The following is a 26,916-nucleotide window of genomic DNA, read 5'->3' on the forward strand; positions in this document are numbered from 1 at the left end:
GGAGCTTTATACGGTCTTGCATCCTCCAACAAATTCTCTACATTTTCTTTTTCTAAAAGATCAACATCTTAATTAGTTTAAGTTCTTAATCGAATAAGAAACGTGATTAGAGATTCTATAGGAGCAGAAATATGTTTGTTTAGAACTCTCACCCTTTCTCTTTGCACATAAATACAGGAGCTTTAAATGTCTACATGCAATCCGATTTTAAGATGAAGATGAGACGCAAGCTAAATATGAAACAAAGGAGACAGCCAAAATCTAGAAGGAAAAATGATTTTTTTTACCCATCCCCACCCCACCCCACGCCCCGTGACAGATAAAATCCCCCCTTTAGCGCGTTATTCATTAAGTTTTAAAGGCAAAGAAAAACGTTCAAGGGGGTGATTTTATCCTCAAGCAATGAACCATTCTGACAGAAACCTTAAAGGAGGGGATTTTATGAGAGAGAGAGAGAGAGAGAGAGAGAGAGAGGTTTTACAGTTGGGGCCTCTTCCAATACCGCCAAAAGGATACTTAACTACAAATAAGGATATTTTAAGTTAATCTTATTTTCATTTTAGAAGCCATTAACTATATAATTTGGAGATAGACATAAGATTAGTATGATAATTATTTGAATAAAAAATCAAATGCAAATATAATTTACATACATATAAGAATATATGCAAATTACACTCTACTTTCTAGTTAAGCACAACGATTGCATTACATATACATCAGGGTACAGAATAAACATGGTTAAAAGCACATGATATAGCTTCACAAGATACAAGCAACAACCCATCTAGCTCTATCATTATCAGGAAATCAGCGGAGATCGATGATTTCAAATCTCAGATTCGAATTTATATAGACATTGGAGCAATCCTCATATATGGGACTTCCATCAGCAGGTTCTTGGTGAGAATGAAACCCTCTTTCTTGGCATTCTTTCAGGACACTGGTGCCCCCAGGGTCTGATAATCTGAATATTCCATAGCTCCTATAGGGATTGAAGAGTGAGAAATAAGAACATAGCATGCAGAATTTCTAGTAAAACTTTGGGACAAAAGAAATCTCATAGAAAAACTGTTCTCTTGCAATATATCATATTTTGTTAGTGTGATAAGACAACATCAGAATAAACAATAAAAAATTTGTTGTGCATTCAATGAGGCCTTGCCTAAGGTCACTGGAGCTCATAAATTTCTGGGAAGGGTGGCTTGCTTTGGGGTGGGCACATTTCACGCATCAAGTTTGCATGAAATCGAACTTTGGGTTTCTGATACTTGAGGACTAATTTCACCTACTCTATCATGAGATCTCGAATGAGTTTCAACTTTTTTTAATGGTGAGAAGTTCAACTTTGCCAATGGAAAGCCAATATGGGTGTATGAAATAAAATACTTGCTGAAAAAGAGGAAAGAAAAGGGTGACAACATGTGTACATATTTACTAATTTTAGACTTGCACACCTTGAGGGGTCTGTTGGAGCCATGACAATAGCAAATGCCTCCGGTAGCATTACCTAAAAAATAAATTCAAATTTAAGTCCAAAGAACAATTTTACAAGATATAAAGATGCCATATGAACATGTAAGAGAAAAAACAAAATCAAAAAATATAGAAAAATATGGTGACAAGAAGATACCATTGCAGATGAATCAAGATTGTAATTCAATGGAGATAAAAATAAATGGGAACGTAAACATTCAAAATCAATAGCTAAGGCCCTGTTCATTTGGGATTGTGGCAGCCGATTGTGGCAGCCAATTGTGATTATTGGACTCAAAATTAAATATAATTTTGAGTCCAATAATCACATTCGGCTGCCACAATCTCAAACGAACAGGGCCTAAATAATTTCAGCGCTGAACAAAATATGGAAAGTGAGTCATTCACATACCTGATAAGAGTAGTGAGTGTGTAAATCTATAGATGACATAAAACAAGTCTGAGAAGGGTGTGTCTGAAAATGGAAATATCAGAATTAGGAACCAAAAAGCTAAAGGCTAAGACAGATACTGATATTCCAACATAACCAAATATTGCATGTGAGAAAAGTCTTCATCAAACAAAATACTCATTACAAAACATAAGCACAGAAGAAATAAAAGAAATAATATTTTTTGTGTCAAAAAAAAAAATAATAATAATATTTTTACTCATGACAAGTCTAGACTTAAACATAGAAAGGAGTCAGGTTCTTTGTGGATGACCTAATCGTCAATGGCACAGAGATCACACACTATTACTCGAAGAAAGAAAGCAAATAGGTGAGGGAGTAATCCGCTTATTCATGTAATTTTTTTTTTCAAAATGATATGCCCATTTCAATGCTTTGCACCAACCAGTTTACCTCTTATTCATGAAATCCACTTATTCATGTAATTATTTTTTCAAAATTATACGATCATTTCAATGCTTTGCACCTAACAGGAAGGTCAGCAACTATCAAACAAACCAGTTGAAAAAAAATTTCAAGATTTTACAAGAAGTAAGATGTGAAACTGCATTTAATTAAGCCACCATAAATATTGGTAATAAATTGAATAACTAGATTGCACTATTTGCACTATAAAAATGTGCATATTAAGAGACTAAAACAAGATGGGATGCCAAAGTTGCAAGGAATGGCTTAGGCTTTTGAGCAAAGCATAGGAAGAAAGTAGAAGACAACCTCGAAAGACTGGCTACAATGCAAGAGTAATGCAACGTAAAAAATGTAACATGTATGTAACGAAATGATTGTGTCGATTATGACGAAAAGATATTTACATGACTGCATTTCTTACGATGTTAGGATTGCCCATCAAGCTTTACACCTTCCTACATGAGGCATGTACAATACAGGAATGCAGTTCACTATCAAGTATATGTAATTAAGTAAGTTATTGCAGGGAACATCTTGAAAGCAGTAAAGAGATAGTCATTTTCAAAATAAATCAATCAATCACTACCGCAAGTGAGAAAGAAAGGCCAGTTGCTTAGTTGTAGAATGTAATTTCTGTAGAATTAGCTAGTCTCACTTCATCTACCAACTGTGATCACTGTTCAGCTTTCCAGGAGGGGTACGTGCTTCCATTCCATTAATGAGGAGATTTCTACATAATGTTGTCTTTGTCGTCGATTAATAAAATTCTAGTTATAACAAAAAAAAAGGTAGATAATGCCCTAATCAAAGCTAAAACAAGCTGTAACTCAAAGTAGGTGTGTAAAGTGTTATGTGCTTGCTTTTTGGTCACTGTAACTCACTAATGCTTGCAAACATGCTACAAATATACCTTTGATAAGAGATGTAACCAGAAGGAAGAAATGGAGTTACACTAGTAGCAAAGCAATACAAGACATATAAGAGTGAAACTAAACAAGTAACCATCATAAAATTCAGTAGGCATCTTTGAAGCATGATGTCAGAAAGCTACTCGCACAAGGTTCAAACATAAATGAAAATATACGCACATGGATCCATCCTACAGGAAAAAGAGACTGTTCATTTTGTATGGCACAAAACTCCTCCTCATTCAATGTTTGGCACTGCCATTTGGAATGACCAGTTACATTAGGAAACGAATCTAAATATTGACAAAACCAAGCATTGAGAGCATTGTGTGGTAAAAAAGTATATAAACTAAGAGAAATTATATGATGCCTGACCATCAAAATGGAAAGGGCGGAAGGAGACAAAACCTGCTGCCTTGGTTTTTGAACCAAGGAAAAGTAAAAAAAGGTGCTTTCCCTTGGATTAAAAATCAAGGGGGAGGGGTTTTCTCTCTCTCCGCCCTTTATTATTTTGACGGTCAGGCATCATATAATTTCTCATAAACTAAAGTCAGATGACGCAAATTAATCAGGCACCAACTTACTGAGTCAGAAGTCGATTCTTGCTTAGGGATTATCAGAGTGGTCACGTAAAAGGTCCGCTTCTTCTGGATTCATGAAGTGGAAATTTAGTATCACTTAAAAAAACTCAAGCCCTTCATTCTCACTTCTTAAAAACATAAAGAAAAAAGGAGAGGTAGAGTGATCATCTCAATCTCACAAGGAAAGCACCAAGAATCCCACAAGTCTCCAGGTTCCTCTCTGTGTTAGTTCTAGCAATTTCGAGGAACTCTTCCATCAACCTCGCTGACTGCAAAAGACAATTAGATTAATTCCTCATTAATATCTCTCTCCAAGGCAAACCATGTACATGTATCATACCAAACAGCACAGGCATGCAAAGCTACGAGAAATGCCAAGTCCCAACCATGGTTTTAATTTCGGCCTCAGTACTGAAATTTGGGTCAAAATTTCAGGTTTCGGTTGGGACCAACACCGAAACCACATAAATCCGAAATTTGTTCATAATCCAAAATTTTGGCTGAAATTTCAGGAAAATGCATTTTTTATTTATATTTTTTTCCTCAAAATTTCGGTAATTTCGGGTGAAATTTCGGCACGATAATGAAATTTGTTTTTTTTACCGAATTTCGGCCTAAATTTCGGTTTCGGAGAAACCGAAATTTTAAACCTTGGTCCCAACACCATTGCATTTTTTGTACAACTAAAAGCAGCGACGGAGGAAAATATGGTCAGTAAGTTGTCAGGTCCTTACTATGTGTATATCATGAATGACCTTAGATTCTGAGGATCCGTCAAATGAAGTTTTTAAATTCCCGTCTATTGAATCAGCGGAAGTGATATGTGAAACATGGGTATCATGAGGGACGCTCCGTATGCAAGAAACAACGGGAGAGGGGGAAGACAGTGTGACAGTATGCACATTGATATTCCCACCCCTAGCCGTGGTAGACGAGGTTGAACAAGGGGATTCAAATAGTGAGCAAAATGTGTTAGCATCGTCCGCAATAGCAGATGCCAACCCAATATTGTCGGCGGTGATGCAAATTTGGCCACTCCCCCTACTAGCTGTGGACATGCAGTTGGTAGAGAAGTCCTTCCTGATTTCAAATAGATAGAAAAGAATTAATGTAGGATGTCAAAATATCCAGTTCATCTCAGTTTACATAAAAAGATTATAAGCCTTGAAAAAATCATATTTGAAAAAGAAAACATGATACCTGTGACATTTAGATTCCACCATCCCACAACTTTTGACCTGTGAACAGTTTACCATTTATTAGAAACAGCCTCTTAAAAACCTCGAAGGTAGTAAATCGATTGGAAATGAGAGCTCCATCCAATGAAAGTACTAATGTCATGGAGAATATTTCTGTCCTGTTAAAATCTACCATACCTATAACTGGATCAATTGTCAAAATTATTGTCATTAAAAAGGTAGAAGAAACAAGTAATCAATTTGCAAATTAAAATTTGTTAGAAACCAATCTAGTAAAACACAATTTGGGAAGCTAAGGGTGTGTTCGGCAACTATTCTTATACGGGATTTTCCTCTTTTTTAGGGGTGGAGAATGACAAAAGCCAAAAAAATCTCAAAAATCATGTTCAGCTGCGTGACGCTAAGGTCCGTTTCAAAATTTTCTGCTACTTTTTCAACTAAAAAATAGGATTCCTCGAAGCGATAAATAACCGTTTCTAAAATTTCTCATCACTCCGTTTCCGCCCGATTCTTTAGGCGAGAATGAGAAGTGTTGCCGAACATGCCCTAAAACTATGAAAAATATTATGAGGGGCTCAAATTTTGCTGAACACTTGGGGGACTGAAAATGAATGAACTCTATAAGAGATCTGAGCATTGGGCTTTGATACCAAATTGGTGCTCGGGGGTTCATGGGTAATAATATGAAGAACTTAGGGGCTTAATGAGTCAAAGTTTAAAATTAAAGTAACGCAAACCAGCCAAATTGATGCGGACGAAAATCATAAAGATTGTACCCTAGGTTAATCTTTTAAGTGTTTTCTAGTATTCCATGTTAGGCCTAAATATTTCCTAAACCTTTATCCCATTAGGAGTGTAGGATCTTCCCTATTCTAGGTATTGTCCTGCATCACAAATTAGATTCAAACTTAATCAAATCACACTAAAAAATTTACTTTGAGTTAGCCTTTGAGTCAATTCACAACGAGCATGAAAATCTACCTCAAGCATCCATTGTCAACAACAAATCACATCAAGGGTAAGCAATATATAAATACGGCTGCAATAAGTTAGATATGAATACAAGCTGAGAATAAAGATAAAAGAGAGAGTTAATCCTAGGGCCCAAAGAGGATCACCTAATTATGATAAATAAACTCAAGTGCGAAGTGGCTCAAAGGTGGGGTGGATGATGTGTGTCGGTGAACCAAAATCAAAGCTACTACGTTGAAAGAATAAATATGGCCAGATCTTACCTGGTAGGTAGATGCGTACACCTCGGATCCCGTGCGTCGGAGGTCCAAGATAATGGTGGAGAAGCTGAGAAGGCCTGAAAACAGTCCAAGTAAACTGCAGCCCGCAAAGGATGGAACCAGAGTGGAGAGCCCGAACAACGAAATCAATGAGGAAATATGTATGATATCTCAAGATGCTTGTAGGTAGGGATGAACGTCCAGAAATCAAGAAGAAAAGTGAAAGAGAGGCAAAGGAAGGACTGCAACCAGTAGGATGATCATACGGATAGAAGTAATAGGGAAAGAAGAAGATCAAGAAGCCAAGAAAAATGATATAAGGGACTGTTGGGAGATGAAGAGCCCCATATATGGCAGTAATAGTCCCTGAGATAGCAAAAGAAAGCAAGAAAAAGATCAGAATATGACAAGGAAAGAAAGATTGCAACGGAAGTGAAGAAGGATGAAGAAAAGAGAGAATATGAAGAAACAAGGGTTGGCAGCCATGAGGTATTGTCCCGTCGTGCGGTTTTACAATAATGGGAAAACTTTCAGCTAGATATGGGGGGAAGGGAAAGAAAAGAAAGAAGAAGATAGGAGAAGCAAGAAAAGATAAGAAATAGGGAAAGAAAGAAAAAGAAAAAGAAAAATAAAGAGGAGGGATGGAGGGAAGAGAAGAGAAGGGAGAAATATATGAGGAATGAGGAAGAAACCCTGACCTTGGGCTGGTATTCAAGTTTTTCTCCAACATTCCTCCAATTAGGATTGTAAAATGACATTTATAGGTGAGATTTGCCTCGGGCGACCGGGGTCCTATCAACAACCAACAGGATATAAGAATTTTTTTAAGTCATAAGACATTGATAAATGACTTAAATGCCCTTACTTAAGTAATGACTAAATACCGTTCACTCAGGACTGATATGGTCCAAGTGTGCAATGAAGTGGGGTGAAAGGTTGTGTGTGCCCAAGGTGATGTGGACAACCTCGACATCTACGCTCCAAAATAGCAAAAATACTAAAATAGAAAGTGATTGCCAAAGAAAAAAATAAATACTATAAATAAAATGTCCCTAAAGATGTCCAGCCATACTGCCCGAATCACGTCAATATTGGATGCTCGCCTAACCAAAGGTCCACCCAAAACCTTATCCCCTCCCCTTTGTTTAAATCTACCCTTAACGAAGAACTCCTCTAACCTGACCGACCGACTTCCATGCTCTCGAATTGGTGTTCCTACCTAACTCTACACTCCCACCCCTCACCCTTTCCCACATTTTTCCACAAGAACTTTCCACCGAAGAGAACATTTCTCCTCTCCAAAACTCCAATGCCATTTCCCCAATAATGCCTTAGTCCTATTGTTCGTATTCCCTAAACCTAAACCCCCCTATTCCTTTGGCTTGCACACCGTCTTTCACTTGACTTATTGTTTAAGCTTCTTGTGCTTTCCCTTTCCTTCTCACAAGAAGTCCCTTTGAATCTTCTCAATTCGTTTAACCACCACCATGGGAATTATAAACAAGGACATGAAGTAAATTGGGAGGTTAGCAAGGGCTGCTTAAATTAGTGTCAAACTTCCATTCCATTTGTTCAACCACGGAGGCCCACATCGTCTTCGATGGGATGCCAGTGCCTAAAGGAAGCCCAAAATACAAGGAAGGACTTTTGCTTTCATCTGATTTAATTGTCAAGAAAAGACACTGAAAAGATGAATTTCATAACTGAATTTAAATCCCAATTTGGACATTACTTCAGCTTTTCAGCCTCTTCTTAGTTAGACTTCCAAACATGCTACTTGGACCCACAAATAAGCACTTTGAAACAACTAGATACAATGTAAACTAACATTCCAGTTTCTAAAGAACATGATATTAAAAAAAAAGAACTTGCAGGTTTACATAGGTAAAAACCAGAAACTATAAAGTTGGAAGTGTCTTAATTGTTCATGAATGTCAATGACTGAAAGGGATGCAGGTTAATAAGGGTGTCAATTTTGGCTCGGGCTCGGAAGCTCATTCGAGCTCGGCTCGAATCCTTAACGAGCCGAGCCGAGCCGGCTCGCCAGGCTCGTTAAGCTTAACGAGCCAAGCCCGATTTAGGCCAGGCTCGGCTCGGCTCGTTAAGGCTCGTTAAGAATTTAATATATTTAAATATATATATATATTATATATTAATATATACACTAAAAGGGTTGTCCAAGGAGTGACAGGGGGAGGCAAAATATGTCACTTCATTTTTGGAACCCCATTTGTTACTTGGACCACGCCCCATAGTGTAAAAAAAGTAGTCAAATTACACTAGATAGGGCTGTCCAGGGAAGATGAGGGGTGTGAACTTAATATAACCCGAGCTCGGTACGGCTCGTGAGCCTGGCCGAGCCGAGCCGAGCCCGAGCCTGGTTCGAGCCTGAGCCGAGCTTTTGAGCTTAACGAGCAGAGCCGAGCCTGGCCAAGCTCGGCTCGGCTCGGCTCACTTACACCCCTACAGGTTAAAGTAGGTGGTCTACATAGAATTTGGGAAAGCCATATATTGATCACTGACAGAAGATCACTGAGTCACAACAGTTGAGCGAATACTGAAAACCAAATCGTATCATAAGAAAGAAGATCACTGAATCACAACAGTTGATAGCGAATACTGTGTTCCTTTTTTATACCATTGTTCGTTTTTTGCAGTTCAAAAAAAAAATGAATGTGTTCTTTTATATATATATATATATGAGGAAAGTGAAGCTACACCGCCGGTGTAGCTAACTTAGCTACACCGCCGGCTTAAAATACAATGGGCCCACATTGTTTTGGTGATCCAAACCATTCATTTGATTGGCCCTCACATAGATAGGGTGTCCACCAAAAATCAGCTCCATAGGATCATCCCAACCCTTCAAACTGTGGAGGCAAAAATGGACAAATTTGTGAAGGTTTTTATACGTTCATTTTTGCCTCCACAAATCGTAGGGTTGGGATGATCCTATGGAGCTGATTTTTGGTGGACACCCTATCTATGTGAGGGCCAATCAAATGAATTCTTTGGATCACCAAAACAATGTGGGCCCATTGTATTTTAAGCCGGCGGTGTAGCTAAGTTAGCTACACCGGCGGTGTAGCTTCACTTTCCTCATATATATATATATATATATATATATATATATATATATATATATAAAATAAGCAATATCAACCATATTCTAACATCCATGTCAAATTTAGGTAAACTCAATAGTTATAACATTCCCTGAAATTTCTACAAATGAGAATGAAGTCAATCTTACTATGTTACTTGCAGTTCCATTTTGTTGTAACCCTTAAATCCATAAATAAAACTAATTTTAAAACAATAAGCATCATGAAAATACTATGGCTTTTCATTTTATGAGTAAGCTGTTCAATTCATGTTAAGGGTGTCAATTTTGGCTCGGGCTCGGAAGCTCGCTCGAGCTCGGCTCAGTAAAAGGTCGGCTCGAATCCTTAACGAGCCAAGCCAAGCCAGCTGGCCAGGCTTGTTAAGGATTTAATATATTTAAATATATATTATATATTAGGGAAAATTACATTTACACCCCCTCTTGTTTCTGACACATCCACTTCCACCCCTATAGTTTAAAACGTGACAAATACACCCCTGTAGTTTCAATTTGTATAAGGTAGGCCCCCTCAGTTGAAGGTTCGTCCATAGATTGACGGGTTAGGATGATCCGATGGAGCTGATTTTTTGGGCACACCCTATCTATGTCAGGGCCCATCAAATGAACGCTTTGGATCATCCAAACAATGTGGGCCCACATTATTTGGATGATTTTTTGGTAGTGTTTGGATTCGGGTATGGGCCCACATTATTTGGATGATCCAAAGCGTTCATTTGATGGGTCCTGACATAGATAGGGTGTGCCCAAAAAATCAGCTCCATCAGATCATCCTAACCCTTCAATCTGTGGACAAACCGCTAACTGAGGGGGCCTTCCTTATACAAATTGAAACTACAGGGGTGTATTTGTCACGTTTTAAACTATAGGGGTAGAAGTGGATGTGTCATAAACTAGAGGGGGTGTAAATGTAATTTTCCCTATATATTAATATATACACTAAAAGGGTTGTCCAGGGAGTGAAAGGGGGAGGCAAAATATGTCACTTCTTTTTTGGAACCCCATTTGTTACTTGGACCCCCCCCCCCCCCCCCCCCCCCGGTGGTGTAAAAAGAGTAGTCAAATTGCACAAGATAGGGCTGTCTAGGGAAGACGAGGGGTGTCTTCAGTTGGGACCGACAATAAAAGTACATAAATTCGAATTTTGGGAAAATGTAAATTTTTTTTTCTCCTGAAATTTACTTTTTTTTCTTCCAGAATTTTGGTAATTTTGGCTGAAATTTTGGTATTTCAGCCGAAATTTCAGTTTCAGCTATGTCCGAAACCAAAACCAAAATTTTAAACCTTGTCTGGAATGTCACTGCCCATGTTTCCATAATGGCACTCAGACATTATCCTTGACGGTTGGCATAACCACATACTACTACTAGCGTACTTCATATATAATAGGACTGCAACCTAAAGTGACTGAGTTATTCAGGAATGAAAACCCTAATATCAATAAAGATTAAAGAACACTGTTCTACCTTCCTCTCACTGCTTAAAAGGGCATCATCCTTCAGAATTTGACCTTGTGAAGTCAAATTAGAAACATTTTCAATATTGGAAGGTCTCTCCTGTAGTTGTCTGTTGATCTCGTCGCTTTTCCTTCCAAGTAGAGGCTTCAAACTTTCCAATTCTTTGACAATTTCATACAATATCTGAACTCAATATAAAAAAAGATGTAAGCTTTTTACTTTTGGTAGGTATCATGTACTTGTGCTTAAAATCCCTTAACTACTAGAACTTAAATGGCAACAATTATATTTAGTTCCTTTGAACCAGCTGCTTGCCATGGTACTTCGCAGATAATAAACCCCAAAGATTGAAAGATATTCCTAAAATATACCTTCTTGTGATGAAGCTTTTCCTTTGCAGAGTATGTTGGGTAGCTTGGATGTTGAGGTATAATCTCTGACAGTAGTCTGTTAATTCAGGAAATAACATATTTTAGCTGATTTCGATTCAGTCTTCCTCCAATGTAGTAACAAGAGACTTTTATTTCACTAAATCCAGTAACTATAGTCAGGAAAGATATGTCCCTTCTGTTAAAACTATCTGCTAAAAATAAATATGAGAGGTTGAAAACAACTATCTGACTGCTCAAAAAAAGAAAAAGAAAGAACTACACCTGGATTTCTTGAGATGATACTACTAATGCCTTGTTGAACCAATCTGAAGGAATATTTTCAGATTTTAACTAAAATATATTGATCAAAGTACACCTAAAACACAGTCAATTAACATGGATGTACATTAACAAAACATGCATGAACAAAATGTTATAAACATGGATGCATACAGTATGAAGCCTTGGTTTACTGATATGTTTCGAAATTTCGACAGCCTTGCTATAAACATGAATGCTTGTTCTAGCAATTCCCAAAGTTTCATTTTAAAATTTCATCATTTGCATGTCTTCCATATGTTTCTGTGATTTCAGAAGATTTCCACCGAAATTTCCAACCAAAACCAAAATGTTTCAGTTTCCATGCCGGCCGAAACTGAAATGTAAAACCTTAATGATATATAGAGATGCCATGACATGCTAAAATGTAGATGAACTACTGCTTAACGTAGGAGCTAAAATAGAAAATACAAAGAAGGAGAAGCCACAAGAATGGAATTCACAAATTTCAATATTTCCATTATTAGCAGTGATAATGCCAAAAAATGCTCCATTAGCGACTCGTCCCCTATTGAGCTTTCAAGAATCCATCCACAAGCACTTTGTATGGAAAAAAAAGAGGAAGGAAAAGAGAGGAGAAATAATAAGGATGGATTTTCTTGTGTGCGGCCTTGGTTGATATGCAGGGGAAAGGGTTGCGGGTTTGTGGGTTTCGGATCAAACCATTGTAATCGTTATAATGTTGCTTTCTCATAGTGTAAGATTGTGTTGTCTCCCATGGATGTAGGCATCTTGGCTGAACCACGAAAAATCTCAGTGTTCATCTTGTGGCTCGTGGTTATCTTTTCACTTTTCCATTTTTTTGTGCACGATGGGATCGGATTTTACCTAGAGGATTTTCTCAGCAAGCAAGTGATATTAGAGCTAAGTTGGGGCAATTGTCGTTGGGCCATGATTGGAGCGATCACGGGCGTCATTGTTAGATCACGGTTAAAGTGATTGTCAGAGATAGAAAGATTGTTTTAGAGATTCTCATTCGAGGTGGAGCTTCATAATGAGGATGAACTGAGATGGCAATAAAACCGGTTTCTATCCCAGTTCATCATCGACAGGTTTGACAGAAAGAGTAGTTTCACCCTTGGCATAGGAGGGTGAAGGACATGTTTCAACAAGGCCTGGCTAAGGGGTTGAGGGGAAGGATGGAAAGCCAGAGAAGATAACGGATGCCGAGTGGGAAGACATTGAGTCGAAGGCGGTCAGTACAACTGGATTATGTCTAGAGGATAATATTATGTTTACCGTTATGAAAGAAAATCAGCGCCGAAGTTTTAGGAGAAGTTGGAAAAGTTATGCATCTCAAAAGCTTGGCCAACTGATTGTATCGGAAGCAGCATCACTTGTATGGGCTGAGCATGTAGGAAGAAGGTGATCTTTTGTAACACATGACCGTATTCAATGAGCTTGTGGATCAGCTCCACAAGGTTGAAGAAAAGATGAAGGAAGAAGACAAGGCTATTTTGCTTCTTCGTTTTCTAATTCATATGACAATTTAGTGGCTACGTTATTATTTGGTAAGGATACTGTAAAGATGGAAGAAGTCATGACAACGCTCTTATCAAATTAGACCAGGAAGAGGCCTAATCAAGATGTTGGTCAAGAGCATGGGTTGACTGTTAGTAGAGAGAATCAAAGAGGAAGGTCGTCTGACAGGGGATGAAGAAAAGGCAAGTCAAGAACCAGGGCTAGCAGCAAGGGCGTGTAAAGTTATCATTGCAAGGAATACAATCACATCAAGCGGGATTGTCCAAAGTGAGCTGACACATCGGACAATGGTGCTACAAATACGATTGTGGCCGTAACAGATGAGAAAAGAGAGGAGGTGGGAGACGTTTGAATACTCTCCACAAGTAATCACACTTCTCATGACGAGCTAATTCTAGATTCAAGGTGCTCTATTCATGTATGCTCAAGTGGGAACATTTTGATACGTTCTAGTAGGTAAGGGTAGGTGTAGCATCCTTAGGTGACGGGTCAACTTGTGACGTCACAAGAATTAGAACAGTAACGATCAAGATCTTCTATGGAGTGGTTCGTACTTTGGGTGGTGTGGCATATGACCCAAAGGTGCGAAAGAATCTAGTGCGCTTGGCCGGTTGGACTCCAAGGGTTGCAGGTATTCAGGTGTAGATTGAGACATGAAAATCAAACGTGGTTGTATGGTTCTGATAAAATGAGATAAGTGTGACGAATTATATCGACTGGTTGAGTACACAATGACTAGTGTTCCTAAGATCTCAATGGATGGTTGGAAACAGATTGATGTGCGCACACATAGGGTCTCTTCCATAGTTGGTGCAGAGACGGGTTTCCAGATAATGGCGAGGTGACAGTTCATGCATTGGGGAAGATGGAACGAGATCTCTCTCCCAGGTTGACTAGGTGAGTCAACGGGTTGGCAACTACACATGTGCATTGGCTGTGGTGATCAAGTCGGGTGGAATCAAAACCAAGATGATTCGAGGGTGCGTAACTAATACATCGAAAGGCCAATAGTGGTTTGCGGCGATAGAGAACCAGTGAAGACATCAACAGAAAATCTTCAAGTGGCTGGGAAAAAAGGCCAAGGTAGAGATTGTTGGGAAAGTTGTCTTGTTTCCCGCCACCACTAGTCACCCAATATAATTAGATTTTCTAATTGTGGTGGGAAGGCAGAAGGTGAAAATCTATTTTTTTCATGGTTTTGTAAAATCTGAGATATAAAAAGGCAAGAGAAAGGCATTACTAAAAATAATCAAAAGAAATCTTAATAATATAAAATTCACGCAAAGAAAAATTAAAATTCTTCAATATTGACACCAGAGTGCCCTACAAATCCTTAAAAAAAAATTACGATTAATTTCTCAAGGTAAATACCATCTCTCATCGAATATGCTAATATCATAGTTGGGTAATAAAAAGGAAGAAATCGAAGGGGAACCCAGAAAACATACCTCGAATATCTGTTGAGAATTAAGTAAAGATCAACGATGTTCTGCTCATCCCTGTACACTTGTGCCTAATAAAAAAAAAACCTTGAGGAAAATTTCATCCATGAAAAACTCATAAAAGAAAAAAAGAAAAGGGAGAAAGTGAAGATAGAATGAGAAAATACCTGGTTGATGATTTGATTGGCGATTCTGAAATAGAAAGAAAGCGGGAAGAGATTTTCAGCTCTCATCTTCTTGGGTAAAGAAAGAAATCCAACTTTCAATTTTTATTTATTTTTCATGAATAACGGTTTCTGTTCTTATAATTCCCAAAAGCGAGCATAACGTGAGATTGTTTCTTGCCTGTCACGAGTACGTACATCTCACTTTCTGAGTTTTTAGATTATTAATTTACGAAAAATACCCTCTTGAGTTGAGAGTTGAAACTAGGGATTTGCCGACCTCATTCTAATAGTAATACAATGTGGCGCCCAGCGTAGTGGGGTCCCACATTGATCCAAACCGTTCATTTGATATCTCTTGCCTTGGATCACCTATGGCCCAAGAATCACAATGATTATTGGATCTTATAATTGCGTGATTGGGATATTTTTTAGAAACATTGTAGATCCAAGGTAAAGGCTATCAAATGAAAGTTTGGGACCCACTAAAGGGCTCCACATTGTATTATAATTCGATTGCGTGGTGGACAATAGGCAGGGTCTCAATTTTGAAAATGTGAACTTCATTGGCATGATGTTGGCCCAATAACCCATCGGATCATGGCCCTAATCATCAAACATGCTGGTTGGATCAAATATCAAGGGTGGGTCTGTAATTAGGTGCAGCTACGTCGAGACTTTTTTGTCCAGGTTAAAATGTCACGGGAAATTTAAGACCAAAGAAATAAGGTAAGTGATATATCCGCCCCTTTTGATCACCAGGAACACCCCCTGCCAGTGTTTGTGGCAATCAGGGGCATTTGAATTCTTATGACAAAAGTACAATAGTCTCTCTTTGAGTACTGCTATGGAGACCAAGAGTGTAACCTAACAAATTGAAATCCCCACATGCCACACAGCATGGGAAGGTAGTTTTGCCATTTTCACGGAGAGAAAACGCTCAAGATGAGCAGAAAGATTTCTAATGTGTTAAGAGGCTATTTGTTCAACTACATTCTCGGCCCCCAGAGTTCAGTTATCATATCATTATTCTTTTTATAAGTCTTGAAACATCTTAATCTTTTGTATATAATTTAGTTTATTAAAATATGATGAGAAATGAATGAATCATGAACTAAAATTATACGATGAACAAGCATACACGCACATATTCATAATCTCGCCCTTGATATAAGACGCTGCTTTCGGATCAAATATCAATGGCGATACTTCCATCGTACGCTAGATACAAGCATGTCCGCTCTTTCAGCATCTAATTTCTCATTATTTTAAATGTTAAAATTTAATAGCATCTACTGACAAATATTTTACAATTTTAAATGCATATAAACAAGTTTTTGTTTCATGAATTTTTTTTACTCTTTTTTTTTTTAATTTTTGGACATTTTTTCCGTGTCTATTCTATTGAGCAAGATGTCTCATACCCATCATTATGGTTTGGATTGCCAAAGGATTGATCCACCACTACGTTTGTAGGCCCCAGCAAAAAGGCATTTTAAGTTTTTAACCAACCATTAATTCTCCTTGTAATGATGCATGTCTTATCTAAGGGCATGTCGGGCAACCATGAGAAGAAAAAAAATCACTTTAATTGAACTTTAGTTAAATGGGATTTTCTAAGCAATTTTGCAGTGCTCACTTTTGCAGGAGAGAACAGCCGCACAGGGTCACTTTTTAGCAGATTTTGTCTTATTCATTTAATTCATCTGAGGTGAATGTTCTCTCCTGCAAAAGTCAGTCGCAAAATAGCTTTCTGCAAAATTGCCTAAGTAATCCCAAGTAAAATAAAGGGAACTCATAGCTGCTACAAGTTCAAAGAGACAAAAATAAACACAAGAAGAAACTAAGATCCCAATCTAAGCACAAACAGACATGAATTTTCCTTGCACTTTTTTTATTTGCTTGTGAAGCTAGATTTACATGGACTGCATAGTAACCAAAATACATAAGAGCACAGGGAGTAGTAAAATTATTATATACCTGTTTCTCCCTGTAAAATAGCATGAAATAGTTACAGGCATTTCCATTTATTACTGTCATCTATAAAGATCTGATAGCCTCCAAGAATTCATCAGACATATTTTTTTCCTCTCAATTCACTTCAATGATGCCCTCTTGTTCTTCCTGTCTTTCACTTGGATTCCGATCTACAACCCCACTAGAGCTCTCAACTTCAATCTCATGATCAGACCCATTTCTAATCCTCTGCATTTCGCCATTTCCATCATCAGAGTGTATCATCAATTGCTCATCAGAAGATTGCTCCTTTGGAATTGATGTTTTCGGCTGTCGGATGGCCGCAGCACCTTCGGCCATGGCAGTGGGCGGCAGCTGAGGCGGGACCCACCCGTGCTGAATTGGCCGTTCATCAGCCCCTGTGCCATTAGAGGCTATCCTCAGATTGTCCCTCTCGTGTTCTATTTCTGTGATTTTTACTGTCTTTCGATGCCACCATGGCTCTGTACTGTCATTTGTTGAACTGAAAGGCTTCCCACTTAACTGAGAAGAGGTTCCATTATTTTGTGCCTCAAAACTCGATCCTTCGCCTCTGACTTCAGACTGAAGTCCATAGTTAGAGCTGTGTTGTACTTGACCAAACTCCCATGGCTGTAAGAAAGGCAATAAATAGGATGTACAGATATTACTGTTGATGAGTGATTCTTGCAGTAGGCCTTACCGATCATCACATTTTAAATTTCGATTAGCATTTCAGGTGAAATAGAATACCCTTGATTTTCAACAATTAAAAGAACCAAAAAAGCCATGCTTTGCTTATTTGGTTATTAATTTATCCTTGTATGATGGATAAATACTTCTAAATTTTCACGGATTAATTTAAATTACATTTGATTTTAACTGATTGATACAAAATTCATATGAAAATGGACCACACGACTGCAATTTTCTGAAGATGACCAAGTGGAAGTACTCTAAATAGGAAAAGATTCACCTCACTTCCTTCCATTTTAGTAAATTACTGAACTACACTTCGTAGAATGCCCAACTCCGCTCCATTGGGATAGGAATAGAGACAAAAAAAAGTATCAAGAAGACTTAGCAGCAGTAAAACTGGTGGGTTAGAAATGGCATCAAATTCTGATAATTCATGAGGGTACCTTCATTCCAGGAGGCTTCTCCCCACTTTGTGCCATAGCCATCATCTGTAAAGTCGATATTTGAAATTTTAAACTAGGAATTCTATAAATTACACTTACCAGTGAATTACAGAACATGAGAAGCTGATAAATCAAAAAAAAAAAAGAAAAAAAGAGGAGGAAGGAAATAAAGAAGATAGCAAAGTCTTCAACAGAGATAAGTGAAGTCTCAGAAGCAGCTTATATTTGGATATGAATGCTGTTAACTTCAAATAACTCCTAAACAAGTCCCCTAGCAATCATTTCTAGATTTCTGAATGTCCATGCAGTGGTATCTCTATCTTAACTCTTGTCAACATGGATATTAGAACACAATTAGGCAAGTAACAACAGATTGAACTGAAGTTTTGAGGTTTCACCATTATGTATCACAGACATACTTTTGGCCAATGTTAGACAATTGTTAAATGCTACACGGGTACAAGCCATGGGTATGAAAAATAGACTAAAATGCATACATATACCGTATAACATAGATATTCACAACAATATGCATACATATACTGTACATAAAAAAAGTCTAGATAAAAAAGTACCTTAAACTTATACAAGAGCACAAAGACATGAACAGAAAAAGCATATTGGATTTCCTTAGATTGCTGAGCCAGGTGCATGTGGTTGAAGTTTGTCTCTAGCAGAATAATTTATCTAAAAATAAAGTATCTGGCGACATGAGAAATGTCCAAGGCTCAAAGCATAGCATGGATCTATATATCTACAATGGCGTACTCCTACAATCAAATGAATGTAGAACAATCTATAGACAATGTAAAACAATCATAAGATTCATACCATCATTTATTGGATCCATCTTCTCTATAGCACAACTAAAGTAGTGGAGTTACTCTTAAAGTCTAAACTATAATTAAAGGAAAACATAAGAAATCCGCATTAACTGCAAATAATTTAAGCAAGTAAATTTATAATTTTGGAGCGTTTGTGCAAAGTGAAACAGTAATATGTGATAGCAAAGGCTAGCAAACGGTCAAACCTCCATATATGACTTTGGAGGCTCCATAGATGCAGGTGCTAATGAAGGCCTCACTGTCCAGAAACATCCAATAAAAGAAGGGAGAGTCAGGACAAAGGAAATATCCTTCCCAATACTAAATGTTCTATTTCAAACGAGAGAACAATTCATCTACAAATGACAACCTGAACCGAAGTCGACATCTGCTGTTCCGTTCACATGCACTTGCTGACAAACACATTTTGAACTAGTAAGAAACTCAACTTGGAGAAACTCAAATACACAGACCAGAGATGATCTACTCTGGAGTTAGTTGGAAGGTTGTGACTATTATGGTTCCTACGTTTACCTTTGAAACCATATAAGGGGGTTTAGGATCTACTTGGTCAGAAGAAAAGGTTCTCCATGTGTTATTAATCGGCACTGTAGAATGTATGGAATCAAGTAGTTAAAGAAATTAAGAATGCAAGTCTCAGTCACCAGGAAGATGGATGGTTACTGAATCAATCAAAAGCAGCAAGTTGGTCAGAGATGGATAAAGAAATTAAGTTCATCAAATTCAAGCATGCACTAATTTTTTTAAAGTTAGAGACAAGTGCTATGCCTCCTTCAACGAATTTTAAATTTAGAACCAATTATCTAATCTAACACTGATATTGATTGCTAGTTTATTTACCATATTGAGGCTAAAAAATAATCAAGAATGTGCATGAGGAGATCTGTGGCACCCTTGACAGTTCACATTCCAGAAGAGCACTGTAAAAATTGTTAGTTTTCACAATGTAACAGACAGATGGTTCTTGAAGCACGGGCAGGCAGTAAAAAGATAAAGTTTCTGTGTCGACTACAAGAAAATGCAGAATATGTTTTATCAAGGGTTTATGTCCACCCAAAGGTTCTCTTTTACTGAAATCACCATTTCAAAAAAAAGTCCACCCAAAGGTCAACTTCAATAATGAGGTTGCAAATCTTATACCTTTGTGTGTAGGGGTCTATTTGTAAGTTCTTGTTACTATTTTTAACTCAATTGTTCCTATTTTAACATCTTACAGAGATATAATCATCTTTTCCTATCCATGAGATCACTTTATTTATTAACACACCAGAGATGTGCACTGAAAATGACTAAGCACTCTGAAATCAAATTTACCTAGTGTTACCAAGACACCTTCAATTTATGCCTATTGAGTAATTTGAGTTGGCTTCTGAAAAATGTTGACACTACTCAACATAATGTAAGCCAGACTACATTGCTTGATCCAGAAAAAATAGTCATGGTGAAATCCCGTAGGCCTGCAAGGTTTATTTGCAATAAAAAAAGGTTTTTTCTTTACTCTCCACTTCATTTATTTTGTACATGTTTTATCGTTTTATTTTGCTTTCCAAACTTTATTTTACTATTGTAAGGGCATGCCCAAGTTTCTGTACTTTTGAAGGTTTCCATGTTGGACACTCAAATGGAATTTAACACCTGGAAGCCAATAGCAGATCCAAAACATGGTAGTTTCATTGAGACTTCGCAGTTGTCTAACTTACTCAATTTACAAGGTTAGTGGAGTTTCTGGAAACCACAAATCAGATGAATGCATACCTTCAGACTTCATTCATAAATGAGAGATTTGTGATAGTATGCCATGGGGAAATTTCTAACCAGATAAAAATTTTCAAAAATGATAAATCAAAACCTAATCACGAATAAACTTCAGTAGATAGCAAAACAACCAAAGGGGAGAAACAGCTATCAGCAAATCAATTTGATGAAGTTACCGTGCTCCGATGCAGACTGAACATGCTCCTTTATATGCTTGGTGGCCGAGGGTGTGACTTCTCTGGTAGCTTCCAATTTACGGATAGCATTACCCGTCGATTTCATTTCCTCCACTTGGGAATCTAACACACTCATAAAGGCCTCAAAGTACTTCTTCTCTAACAAGAACAAAAAAAAAAGCTTATCATATGGCGTAGACTCCAAACTGAAATAATGAAGAAAAATTAAGGGCCCGTTTGGATACCTCATGCATTTGTATTTTGATTTGGATTTGAGTTTGGGATACAAACTACATCAATCATCTTCATGATCATGTTTTAAGAGAGAGAGAAAGAGAGGGAGGGAGGGAGGGATGTCTCGTTGCTGCCGGAGCAACGTCGAGGAGCAGCGACGGTGAAGGAAGTTGCCACAAATATTGATTTCCAAATAATGTCTAGCAGAACAGATTTCAAAATCGGATTTTTTGCACTGTCGTAGCTGATTTGGAAATCTAAAGGATCTGATCCAGTTCAAAATATGAACTAAATCCAAATCTTAATCTTGTGGGTATCCAAACGCGGCCTAAGGGAATTCATAGCAGACGAGATCAGTTTTGAATTTCATTCATCCAGTGTACTGACCTTCATTTTTCGAATTCAACATTTGTTGGCTCACTAATGCCACATCAGCAGCAGCTAAGGCCGCCGCTTTTGCAGCTGCTGCAGCTTCTTCAGCCAAAGTGGGTTTTGAATTATCCTTCTTCTCAGAATCATCTTCTTCTGTTGCCACCTTACGGACCCAAGCCTTAAACCTAGGGACAACAGCATTCTGTACCAGTAATATGTTACAAATAGCCACATCTAAACAATTCCAAAATTAAATATGAACAAGAAAACCCCAAAAAATTAGAAGCAGCCAATGTGTCAACAATGTCATATAAATTGCTTAGTAGAACATGACAATGACAAGTAGTCATGGAGAAAGGTCCTTTGCTACCTTAAAAAGCAAAGCAGTTCCAGCTCCTGAAGCAGCAAGTAAACCTACGGCATAAAACGCATGAGACCAATGAAACCGGGACTGTTTCAAGGTAGTGACTGTGGAAACACCACTGCCAGGAGCTGCTGCACCTTGTGGAGTTTGAGTGGGGACTTGAGGCTGCAGGCTTGAAGATGGTTTCAACTGGCCATCTGTTAGCAATGGAAAAACACAATGTAACACTTGTGAAGGTCCAATAATCAATAGAACTTGACCACTTGTGTACAAAAGACATGACCAATAAAGGAACTGTGATGGTATGAGATTCTATCAGTCTACTACTACATCCCAAAAATAAAATACAACCGGAAGCACAAAAGTTAATGGGATTCTCATTCTGATTTACCTTGACTTAAGGCAACTGCCGCACCCGGAGCACTTGAAACATTAGGAGATGGATCCTGTAATTTATACAAAGCATCACTCACATTTATAGGTACAAATAAAAGAGGTGAGCATAAAATGTGGTTTGTGCAACCAACACATAAAATGTGCTGGTTTCCATTCCTTTGTTTGTTGTATTGGTTCGATCTTCTCGATCGCCGGGGTCCTCCCCAGGCTTCTTATCTCTATTAATATAATTCTTTGCCATTCAAAAATTCAAATAAAATGTGGTTTGTGCAACCTCGGCAAGCTTTCACCAACAGAAAAGAGAAGCAATGGAAAGGACATATGAAAGAAACCAAGTGTAAACCAAAAACTTACTGGTACACGACGAAAGGCTTCATCTATTTCCTCCTTTGTTAGGCCTTTCTTCTCAAGGAAAGAACGCCTGTAGATGACTGGAGAATCCCTAACTTTTGGATGTGATAGAAACTTGACAGCATTTTGCACTTGCTCCTCCCTCATCGGTTCTGAGTTCACAAATACTGATTTTCCAGAAGTTTCTTTTGTAGCCTCCCCTTTAGAATCTTGCCCATCACTATCCATCGGCTTTACAGACTCAGACGACCCTGAAGTTAAGAGTGTTACCAATCAAAAAACTGTTTCTAAAACTAGCAAGTGCTTTGTTTCTCCATTAAATCAGTGGCAATGATCATATATCCAGCATCGCAAACAACTTTGCCAACTGAAAATTACAAATGGGAAAAACAAATCATGAGGAACAGATCAGCAATTGGTTTTAGAAACTCCGACTATGAAGTTGAGATGGTGTTTTACAAATCTGAAGCCTAAGATTATAAAGAGCATATTCTAAATAAATAAGTGAATAAAAACATGTATCCGGCATCTTCAACTAAATTTGTCAAATTAAAACAGCTAATAAATAAAGCAGATTGACAGGAGTAATATTACTGAGATTTATTAGTTTTCTAGATGTATAACACACCAATTCTAATCATACTACGAATGCTGTGAAGCCTCCCACGCCACAATCAAACTTCAAGGACTCTTTTGAGATTCTGTGTATGGTTGGTCCCTCTGATTGTGGAAGTGGTAGGGTGTGGTGGACGTGGTCATGGTCACCAATAAGTAACAAGGATATACCCAAAGACAAACACAGTACGGTTATCACCAAATGAGCTTCCTGGCCAACAACATAGACAAGGCCAAGGTAGACTTCCTCAAGAGGAGTCTCCTAATAGACTGTTGGATGCACCTTATAATGAGGGACCAACCTTAACAGAAAAAAAAGGAGGTCAAATATGATGATGAGGACCATTAGAAGTGCATCACATCAGTGTTTTCTTTTATTCATATGAGTATAATTGTTCTTTAGTTTTGTTTTTTGGGCTGAAGGGCAGTTCTGTAATTTTGCTTGTCATTTATGATCTTGAAAATCGAAGAGTATAAATTAATTAAGCTCTCTAGGCTCTCCAGAAGTTATTAGTCACTTTGAGTCTTAGTATTCCAAAGTTAGTATTCCAAGCCTCTATAAAAAGCTTATTTGTAAGCATTTTAGAGCTTGAAAGAAAGGACTCTGTTTTGATCTCTTGCAAAAGCTCGGATGTGAGATCCCTCGTCTTTGTGTGATGCCGTGATAACCTTTGGTGTGATGCCTTAAGAATACTATTGATGTGAAGCCCATGGTCTAGTTGGTGTGATTCCAACTATCTATCCTCCCATCCTCTTCTCTCAAAGGCATTTAATCTATTTCCATTTCAGCTCTTCTAGTTAAATTATATCACCATTTAAAATCAAATTTATGTTTTCTTCTGCCTAGTCATCTTGACCTGTTTTCTTCCCAATTCCAACCCAACGATTTGTTTAGACCTATTGCTAACCTCATGAACAAGCCATGTTCTGAGTCTCCACAACTTTCTAGCTGCTAGCCCCTACATGAACCTTATTTATTAGTTTGGGAAGTTCTAGCAGCAACTGTTAGGCTTGTTCAACAATTCCTGGGGCTACTTACGCTTCTTAAGTGTTATTTTCAATCCCAAGAAGTCCACATTCAGTCACCTTTGAAACCCTCACAAACTGCACCTGATTTGGAGCCAAATCAGTGCCTACAATTAGTCCAAATCATGCCCAAATTACCAAGCTTTAAATCTGTAAAGATCCCAGATCGGAAAGGCAGAAAAAGTTTCTGGGCTATATATGTGGACTTTCTCCATAACTGTGCAGACATGTTTTCAGCATCCCTGTGGCGTGGGTTGGGCACGATAGTGCTGCTGGAGAACAAAACCGGGGCAGGTAGAAGACCCAAAAGCGGACAATATTTACACAGTGGGGTTGGGTCGTGACATAATGGTATAAGAGCTAGACCTCTTCAGTACAGTGTGCCAGCGCGGATGCTGGGACCCGGGAGGTGGATTGTAAAGATCCCACATTGGAGAGAGAGAGAGTTTCTGAGCTATTGGGCTATATATGTGCACTTTCTCCTTAACTTGGTAGATGCGTTTTCAGCATCCCTGCAGGGTGGGTTGGGCATGCTAGTGCTAGAGAACAAAATTGGGGTGAGTAGAAGACCCAGAACGGGACAATATTTACACAGTGGGTCAGGTCGTGAGAAAAGCCGTCTCAGTTGGTTCTACATTGCCTTCCTAACACATATCAACAACAGGATTCACTACAAATCTGGCCATTAAATCTCTTTATCCTCATGCTCCAGTATTCCCCCGCCTTAGGATCCCACACAATGCCAGATTTGTGAGAATAAGAATCATATGGCCATGAACTCCAATGGCCAGAGTCAACAAAACTCTTCAATGGCCATTGGCCAGCACCACATGAGGGTATACTCACCTTCCTTTTTGTAGCATAGTAATTATAAAACTCTTCATTTCCATACCCTCTTTTTTCTTTCAGTCCTTCCCAATTCTAATCATACTATCAAGATGTTTGGATACAAGAATTTTCTAATCCAGGATTGTAAAATCCTGGAGTTTACAATCTAAAACCTGGATTTTATATGCTAAAATCTGGATGTTATAACCTAAAACCTGGATTGTACATTTTCAGGATTGTAGAGTCCAGGGTTTAGCTTATAAAATCCAAGATTTTACAATCTTAGATTAGAAAATCCATGTATCCAAACGGCCCGTGTAGGTCTGGAAACTTCGGCCAGAAACTTGAGAATAATTGCGTCAAAATAAAAGAACAAAATCCAATAAGAAGCACAACATACGTTTTAAGAAAATCTGGCTGGGAAGAAACGGAATCGAGGATTTCACCTGGGAGTTCCTTTATTCTGACCGATCCTTGCCTTCAATCAGGCCAAAAAAAAGAGAACCCACAAAAAATCAATTCATAACCCAGATGAAATTCTGATTACAGGAGCTAAAGGGTAATATACGGTATATACCCCATGAAGAAGATAGACGATGGTGACGTGGAATTCTGATAAGGGTGCAGAGAGAGTGGCGTCACGTCAGAGATTTTTGCACATAACGAAGTGATGAATAGTGCCAAACGGTTGTGGTAGAATATCATACTTCATTTTTCAGGATTCAGGTCGGGTCGAGTTCAGGTCGGTTGAGATTTCCCAACCCGGATTGAGTTCGGGTTGAGGGTTTGGGCAACCCGACCCAAGTGAAACCTGACATCTTTAAATTTATTTTTCCAAGCTAATAAAAATTTGGGTTGGGTCAGATTGGACTCAGGTCGGGTCGGGTCAGTCCGGGTTGGAAAAAGGGTTACTAGGGCCGGGCCGGGTTAGGTTGACTCTCGTCGGGTTTGAAAAAAAGATTCCCTCGGGTCAGGTCGGGTTAGGGCTAACCCGACCCGAGTTGCACCCTTAATTTTTCTACAATCTTCATCTTTCTCCATACCCTCAATCCGGTAAAACAAAAAAGGAACAATTACCAACGGGGGACAAAAATTAGGTGGAATTATCGACAGGACCATGCTTTTCAGAAATTATCAACTGGGGACAAAAGAAGTCATGTCAGTAAAAGTTGGACGAAAATGCCCTTTGGCATTTACAACACATTTTCACCTCGTTTTTTCCTTCTTCCCTCTTCTTTTACTTTTCCATTTTCATGTTTTTAATTTTTTACCCTGCTAGTCATATTCCTCCTTGTTCAGCCACCATTGTTGCTGGTAAGTCTTGAAAACTTGAAAGTTGAGTTCTTACCCTCTATCTCTCTGTATCTAGGTTTTCTTTTTTTGTTTTTTTATTTAGGGTTTTGCACTATTTTTCATTCATCTGTTTCTTATTTATCTTGTTTAGGGTTTTAGTGGTTTGTATTTTAGGGTGTGTTCTAGAGACAATGCATTGATGGCTTCACTTGCTTTTTGGAAGATAAGTGGTTGTATAAGAAAATTTTGATGTTATACATGAATGGATGGCTACACATTTTTTTATGTACAAATTTTTTTTGTAATACACGAATTGAGATGTAATACATGAAGCACATTTAATGAATACAACAACCATTTCTCCTGTTATTTCTATCATGAGCAGAATTGTAATGCCACCAGAAGAGTTGCTATAGGCATAAGGGGTTTATCAACTCTCAAAAGTAGGGTTACCAATTTCTGAATGGGCTTATCAAGTGCCTGAAAATTGGCCGAGTGTACTGAAGTTTCGGGAGGGGGTTTTCAAGTCTCTGAGATTGGGGTTATCTAGTATAAAAAATGGGGTTACCAATTTTCGAATGGGCTTATCAAGTCCCTAAAAATTGGCCAAGGGTATTGGAGTTTTGGGAGGGGGTTTTCAAGTCTCTTGGGTTATCTGGTATCAAAAATGGGGTTACCAATTTTCAAATGGGCTTATCAAGTGCCTGAAAATTGGCCGAGGGTACTCGAGTTTTGGAAGGGGGTTTTCAAGTCTATGGGATTGGGGTTATCTAGTATCAAAATGGGGTTACCAATTTCCAAATGGGCTTATCAAGTCTCTGGAAATTGGCCGAGGGTATTGGAGTTTTGGAAGGGGGTTTCAAGTCTTTGGGGGTTGGGGTTATCTAGTA

At 38.2% G+C, this 26,916-nt stretch overlaps 2 protein-coding genes across 5 annotated transcripts; both read right to left on the minus strand.

The window, feature by feature from the left end:
• Positions 1-595: 595 nt before the first annotated feature.
• LOC143892713 (AMSH-like ubiquitin thioesterase 2) lies at positions 596-14,905 on the minus strand. 2 transcript variants are annotated; one of them, XM_077397547.1, is made up of 12 exons: positions 14,659-14,905; positions 14,498-14,562; positions 11,229-11,304; positions 10,867-11,040; positions 5,046-5,083; positions 4,580-4,925; positions 4,025-4,114; positions 3,849-3,911; positions 3,445-3,519; positions 1,889-1,951; positions 1,458-1,510; positions 596-985 (listed from the first exon to the last, which is right to left on the minus strand). In XM_077397547.1, the coding sequence occupies exons 1-12, from the start codon at positions 14,722-14,724 to the stop codon at positions 811-813; spliced, it is 1,284 nt and encodes a 427-aa protein (XP_077253662.1). In that variant the 5' UTR covers positions 14,725-14,905; the 3' UTR covers positions 596-810. The 2 variants fall into 2 exon arrangements, with proteins under 2 accessions (XP_077253662.1, XP_077253663.1); XM_077397548.1 differs by lacking the exon at positions 3,445-3,519.
• A 1,618-nt stretch (positions 14,906-16,523) lies between these two features.
• Positions 16,524-25,415, minus strand: LOC143892711 (peroxisomal membrane protein PEX14-like). 3 transcript variants are annotated; one of them, XM_077397544.1, is made up of 12 exons: positions 25,311-25,414; positions 25,180-25,211; positions 22,268-22,515; positions 21,909-21,963; positions 21,524-21,714; positions 21,169-21,355; positions 20,548-20,706; positions 19,130-19,203; positions 18,966-19,008; positions 18,802-18,854; positions 17,772-17,816; positions 16,524-17,262 (listed from the first exon to the last, which is right to left on the minus strand). In XM_077397544.1, exons 1-12 carry the CDS (start codon positions 25,313-25,315, stop codon positions 16,747-16,749), a joined length of 1,608 nt encoding a protein of 535 aa, XP_077253659.1. In that variant the 5' UTR covers positions 25,316-25,414; the 3' UTR covers positions 16,524-16,746. The 3 variants fall into 3 exon arrangements, with proteins under 3 accessions (XP_077253659.1, XP_077253661.1, XP_077253660.1); XM_077397546.1 differs by lacking the exon at positions 25,311-25,414 and having other exon boundaries at positions 25,134-25,287; XM_077397545.1 differs by lacking the exons at positions 18,966-19,008; positions 19,130-19,203 and having other exon boundaries at positions 25,311-25,415.
• Positions 25,416-26,916: the final 1,501 nt, after the last annotated feature.

The sequence above is a fragment of the Tasmannia lanceolata genome, unplaced genomic scaffold, assembly GCF_043159265.1.
Source record: "Tasmannia lanceolata isolate RefF3 unplaced genomic scaffold, GAP_Taslan_0.1 ptg000015l, whole genome shotgun sequence".
In the NCBI taxonomy this organism is placed as follows: domain Eukaryota; kingdom Viridiplantae; phylum Streptophyta; class Magnoliopsida; order Canellales; family Winteraceae; genus Tasmannia; species Tasmannia lanceolata.

Bases quoted from the DNA above. Each gene is read 5' to 3' on its own strand.
- LOC143892713 (XM_077397547.1), bottom strand. From the start codon at position 14,724: ATGAGAGCTGAAAATCTCTTCCCGCTTTCTTTCTATTTCAGAATCGCC. The intron at 3,912-4,024 runs GTGAGATTGAGA...TCATGAATCCAG, and splicing joins GGATTCTTGGTGCTTTCCTT to AAGAAGCGGACCTTTTACGT. The intron at 3,520-3,848 runs GTAAGTTGGTGC...TCCAAATGGCAG, and splicing joins AAGAATCGACTTCTGACTCA to TGCCAAACATTGAATGAGGA.
- LOC143892711 (XM_077397544.1), bottom strand. The intron at 22,516-25,179 runs GTGAAATCCTCG...TCTTAACTTCAG, and splicing joins CAGAATAAAGGAACTCCCAG to GGTCGTCTGAGTCTGTAAAG. The intron at 21,964-22,267 runs GTAAGTTTTTGG...TATAAATTACAG, and splicing joins AAGCCTTTCGTCGTGTACCA to GATCCATCTCCTAATGTTTC.